General features: G+C 39.2%; 1 protein-coding gene across 1 annotated transcript; it reads left to right on the top strand.

Annotated features, from left to right (window-relative positions):
* Positions 1 to 572: 572 nt before the first annotated feature.
* Positions 573 to 3,582, top strand: LOC104943407 (potassium voltage-gated channel subfamily F member 1-like). The gene is given in 2 exon segments (XM_010768792.1): positions 573 to 1,458; positions 1,461 to 3,582. Coding segments are annotated over 2 exon segments (1,368 nt in total). The 5' UTR covers positions 573 to 765; the 3' UTR covers positions 2,136 to 3,582.
* The last annotated feature ends 2,462 nt before the right edge of the window (positions 3,583 to 6,044 follow it).

Genomic DNA, 6,044 nt, shown 5'->3' with positions numbered 1-6,044 from the left:
TCATCTTTTATCAGCTGCAACATTACATTATGCTATTGAATTTTAATTAAATAATACAATATACATTTCTCAAATGGGCTGTTGAATCAGGACTTTGACATTTTGTACTTTAAGTACATTTTAATGCTAACACTTTTGTACATTAACTTTTTGAATGCAGGACTTGTAACAGAGTATTTCTACAATGTGGTTTTTACTTTTGATTCAGTAAACGATCTGTGCACTTTGTCCATCACTGGTTACTTCACCACTAAATGCTATACTGTCTCTGATCACCAGAGAGCACTGTTCGTGTTCTGTGCATGTTCACAGCTTGAGTTTGGCCTCATAAAATATATTTGATGACTTAATATGTTTGATATTGGAAGGAGTCCTTTGGATATTACCAATCCTCCACTATTGGTAATGCACCTTCAAATGAAAAAAAATACTTACCACTATAAGGAAGGGATAACATTTTGTCAGTATTAAAATGGCCTTATTTTTCCTCATTTTCAGGTTTATGTTAGTATTTATTGCCTCTACTGTGACATGTTGAAATGAGAGAGAGAGAGAGAGAGAGAGAGAGAGAGAGAGAGAGAGAGAGAGAGAGAGAGAGAGGTGGGAAGTGTTAGGGAAAGCTGGCCGCTCAAGCCGTGCTCACAGTGCATGAAACACTCTGAAGAGGAAACCTTTACGCGCAGATATAATGGACATCAATCCTGGTTACTGCGCTTTACTTTAACATGATATTCCACCTACTTGTTCGTTCAAAACAATAATAAAATGTGGACAGTTCCGAAACCGAAGTATAGAAGAGGTTCGTGCGACGAAGGGGAGATTGCTGTCAACATTGGCGGAGTCCGGGTGGAGCTTTTCGGGGATGTTTTAAACCGCTACCCGGAGAGCAGACTGGCGGAGTTGTTGAACTGCTCCACCCAAGATCACGAAGTAATATCGTCGCTTTGTGATGACTTTGATCCGGGCAGAAAGGAGTTTTACTTCGACCGAGATCCCGATGCCTTCAAGTGCATCATCGACGTTTACTACTTCGACGAAATCCACATCAAACCCGGCATCTGCCCCATCTGCTTCATCAAGGAGATGGAGTTCTGGAAAATAGACCAATACGTTTTGGATGAATGTTGTAAAAGTTACCTCAGCGAGAAGGAGGAGGAGCTGACAGAGATCGCAAACAAAGTCAAAGTGATCCTGGAGGACCTGGAGGTGGATCGGTGCATTACGCGCACCCAGCGGTGCCAGAGGTTTTTATGGAGACTGATGGAGAAACCGGGATCCTCTCTGCCGGCGCGCGTCATTGCTATCATATCCTTCCTGTCTGTCCTGGTCTCGGCGTTGGTGATGTGCATAGGCACCATCCCGGAGCTCCAGGTGAAGAATGCTGACGACAAACTGGTGGAGCACCCGACCCTGGAGGGGGTTGACACCGCCTGCATGTTATGGTTCACCGCGGAGTAGGCTACTTGCTGCGTCTCGCCTCCTCTCCGAACAAGCTGCACTTCACGCTCTCCTTCATGAACGTCATAGACTTTTTGGCCATCATGCCTTTCTACGTGGTCCTGACCCTCACCTCCCTCGGCACCGCGTCCATGATGGAGGTGGCTAACGTCCAACAGGCGGTGCAGGCGTTGCGCATCATGCGTATCGCGCGTATTTTCAAGCTGGCGCGCCACTCCTCCGGGCTGCAGACTCTGACCTACGCGCTCAAGAGTAGCCTGAAGGAGCTGGGGCTGCTCCTCATGTACATGGGGGTGGGCATCTTTGTGTTCTCAGCGCTGGCCTACACAATGGAGCAAAGCCACCCGGAGACGCTTTTCAGCAGCATCCCGCAGTCTTTCTGGTGGGCCATCATCACCATGACCACGGTGGGCTACGGAGACATCTACGCAAAAACCACGCTTGGCAGGTGCAACGTAGCCGTGAGCTTTCTATGTGGAGTTATAGCCATCGCCTTGCCCATCCACCCAATCATCAATAACTTTGTGGTGGTTTACAATAAGCAAAGGGTGTTGGAGACTGCAGCAAAGCACGAAGTGGAGCTGATGGAGCTGAAGAATGGCAGGGGCATGCGCAGAAAATGCAGTGATTGGTTCCCAAACCTTTTTCTCCTAAGGGGGCCCTTTCTCCATCGTTAGGTAAACTGATGACCACTGACTAAGTGACATATACAATGGATATTTCATGATATATTTAACAACATTGCAGAATAAGGATAGAATGTACAGTTAGTAAAAATAATGAAACTAAAACTGCGGGAAGTTTGTGTAAAATTTGCGATTTTGAGAATGTTTAATTATTTCCTGTGAATGTTGCACCAGAGATGAGTTTTCCTGTTAATTTTAGAAACTTTCATGACTATTAGGACAAATTGTTAACTTGTTGTAACTGTATACCTTTTAACTCACAGCGAGGCTGTTTACCATGAGGGAATAATTTGTGTTCTGGTTTTCACTTGCCCGTATCATGTCTATGTTTATCCATTTTAGTAACCATTTAATAAAATGTCATTAACAAAAGGCAATGCAATCATGAGTTATAAGCCAACTGTATATATTTAGAATTTTTTTTTATACAAGTTGCTGTACACTTCTTAAACTCAAGAAGGCGTTGTTGTGACCCCCGGGATGCTTTGGCGACCCCCAAGTGGGAATCAGGACCCTTACTTTGGGAACCAGAGGATTGAGAGACTGTGGAGGCAGCAAATACTTTTCCAAGACCTTTTAAAGTTTTCTTTCTGAAGGAATAAATGGTAGATGGTAAATGGACTACTTATATAGCGCTTTATCAGGTCTTCTCGACCCCTCAAAGCGCTTTACATACTGCGAGTCATTAACCCAATCATGCAGAGCAGTACCACTTGTTCTATGGAAGCTAACATTTATTCACATTCAAAAGTCACATGTTCAAATGTAATTGGGCAAAACACATTTAAAACACCACAAACCACACATGACATAATGTATTTGGTTTGCAGAGACTGTGACATTGAGACTTTTTATGGTCCTATGTTGTTTCTGTTGTTGTTTCTTTTTCAATCCATAATTTTGTTATTGCGAATGTTGTTGTTATTATTGGGTTAAAGATTGTGCATGAATAAACTCTTTACATACACTGATGCATAGACAATCATTCAAGCATCACCTGTAACATATACTTATGAGCAAGGTGGCACAAATGTATGATAAGAAATACAGAATTCTTTGGAGGGGAGTACAATCGAGTGTGATCTTGTTGACATGTTATATATTTGGTTTCAGTGCATTGGTGACACATGTATCAGTCACGGACTTGGAAAGGAGCATTGTGGGTGGATTTATAGCTGATAACATCTTAAGAAATGCCTGTTGAAAGATTGATCTATGCAGAAATATGACTAAAGCTGAGTTATATTTGGCAGCCCCCGGAAAACAAGCGTGTGATTAATCTCATCAGATTATGCTGAAGTTTGTTGTTAAAGGGATATATTTGGTGTTCTTATTTAATGGTTGAACACACTGACCAGTAAGAAGGTGTGATTTTGTATTCCCTTGGGACCGATAGGGAATGTTGGTGGGAACATTTATAAATTATGCTTTTGAATAATTCCAGGCAATAAGAAAACGTTTCGTCACAAAAAAAAAACAATCCATATTTGATATTCATTCAGGCTATCAAAACTAGGCCCTTATACATTTTCACAAGTTGCATTCACTTGCAAAAAGATAATTATAATAATATTAAAAGTAATGCAATGCTTGTTTGAACCGGTTTGACATTTCAAAACTGCAATACAATAAAAAAAAAAACTATGTTCAATTACAAATACATCATCATACGGTTCTCCCATTAATACATTCTTATATACCTATGTAGAAATTATTTAAAAATATATCTGATTCTCTGTAATTTATTATGTAACTACTATACTGTAAGTGCATCGTAAAATAAAAAAATGTAAGCTCTCGACTATCAAATACATTTTGTGGAACAAAAAGTTCAATAATTCACTCATAAAGATTTCAGATGTGTACATAAGTACAGTAAGTGTGCATAGTTATATTTTACGAGTTACTCGGAGACTAAAAGGACCGTGCAGGACAAAATACCACACATATTTATACATTAATTCAAATATTCAATAGGCTTCTTCTAGTACTACTAATTCAGTCATTGTGTGTTTGTTTCTTCCTGCAGCCATCTTGCAGGAATGATAAAAGAAGTCGCTTTAAAAACTGGTTTAAAGGCAGAGTTTGTATTGTAAGCATGAATGGGTCAGTGTCTTCTGTCCGGGTGAATGCCACTGCTGATGCTGGGAGATGTTTTCAGAGTGTGTCTTTATCAGCATGTCGCCTATGAGTTACTTTGCATTGCCTGTGACACGATGCAAGGCAGCGTTCTGTGAGAATCTGCTGTCCCCAGCGGGAAACACTTCAAAGTAAGGCTATGCACACCCACACCCTGAACTCTAAAAAACACTCCGCTCCCTCTCTCCTCCTCCTCCTCCTCCTCCTCCTCCACCCCACCCGCTGTGGCTGCATCTCACTCCTTCGTCCTGCCTCCACCTCCTCTTCCACCGTCTCTGATGATGAGCTGTCATCTTTTTAGGGCGTGCACACATCCCAAACTTCACACTTTGGAAAGTCTTTTGAATTCTGAAGGTAAAAATAGCAGGAATAACTGATTCATTTATGCAAGGATGATGGGAAATTGACATTTAAAACACATTCAAGGCTTTTATGTCAATGTCAGTTTATGGAGTAAATGTCCTTTTTTAAACATAAAAAGCATACATGGATTGAAAATAAAAACCAGCCATACTTTCTGCATTTAAATGTGAAAACGCATTGAAGGTTTATACATACAACAATCAAACAAAGCAAACAACAATAATTATATAGGAAAACAATTTAAAAACACAATAATAATAATGATAATAATAACAATAATAATAATAAATACAAAATAGAAAAGGAGGTGGTCCGACACAGGAAAGATATTGAAAATGTTTAAAAAGAAGAACAAAACACACTATTTATAGTTCATACCAACAAAAATTAAGAAAAAACAAGAAAACACCAATAACAATAAATTGAAATAATAAAATAATATAAATGTTTTTTATTGAAGACATTTAAAACATAACAATAATAATAATATAAATAATAATAATTAAAAACAAGGTGATGGGGTCCCTATCAGGAAAGAGATTGAAAGTGTTAAATACTTTTTTTTTTAAAGAAATAAAAAGATTGGACTATAGAATTATCCAAGTCTGCTGTCACTTAATATATAGATAGATATAAAGGACATGCTAGCACTGAGCCATTGAGTGCTAGCGGGAGTTTTAGTAGACATCACCAAACATTGACTTTAACAGAAACATAGCACTTTATAAATGTGAGACAAACTGACCTTCGTCCAAAAGACATCTGTGCTACTAATGCACAGTTTCTCCCAACTGTTGCTTTCCTACTGTGTTCGATCTTTGGCAAACCTGTAACACCAAACCATATGGTATAATGTGATTTAAAAATATAACCATCTGCATTTCTTGTATTCGCAACAAATTGCAGTGCAGGCAGCATATACTGTATGTCAAAGGGAAACATCAGTCAGTCAAACCCATTTCACCCCAAACAGAACTAAACCTTTCATTTATACAATTTGCAGAAATGTATAGCAACATATCCTCCTTCCACTTTTCTTTCTCTCTTTTAAAAAAGCACAACTAATTTCCCTCAGTTAGTCCCTTCTGTTGTCCATGGCCTCCAGTCTTTAAATAACAGTCTGGCTCTTGTTATTCTGCCTCGCCGAAGCCTTTTGCATGTAGAATGCACTTTGTGGGTCATTGTAACACATTTAAAATACTTTTCAATCTTATGAACCTCATTAGAATGAATCATTAAATATGTTTTTAGGTGGCCCTAACACCTTCGTTCTTTGGGTGTCAAGTGCTTTACATAACGTATATATCTATATATCCAAAAACGTGTGTTATTTACTGCTTCCTTTTACATGAAAGGACATGCATTTTCATGATATTTGACACCTGGTGCAGAAGAGAT

This window comes from Notothenia coriiceps, unplaced genomic scaffold (genome assembly GCF_000735185.1).
Source record: "Notothenia coriiceps isolate Sejong01 unplaced genomic scaffold, NC01 NC01_scaffold00006076, whole genome shotgun sequence".
Taxonomy (NCBI): domain Eukaryota; kingdom Metazoa; phylum Chordata; class Actinopteri; order Perciformes; family Nototheniidae; genus Notothenia; species Notothenia coriiceps.
The sequence above is the reverse complement of the archived record's forward strand: the minus strand, read 5'-3'. Positions and strand labels throughout refer to the sequence as shown.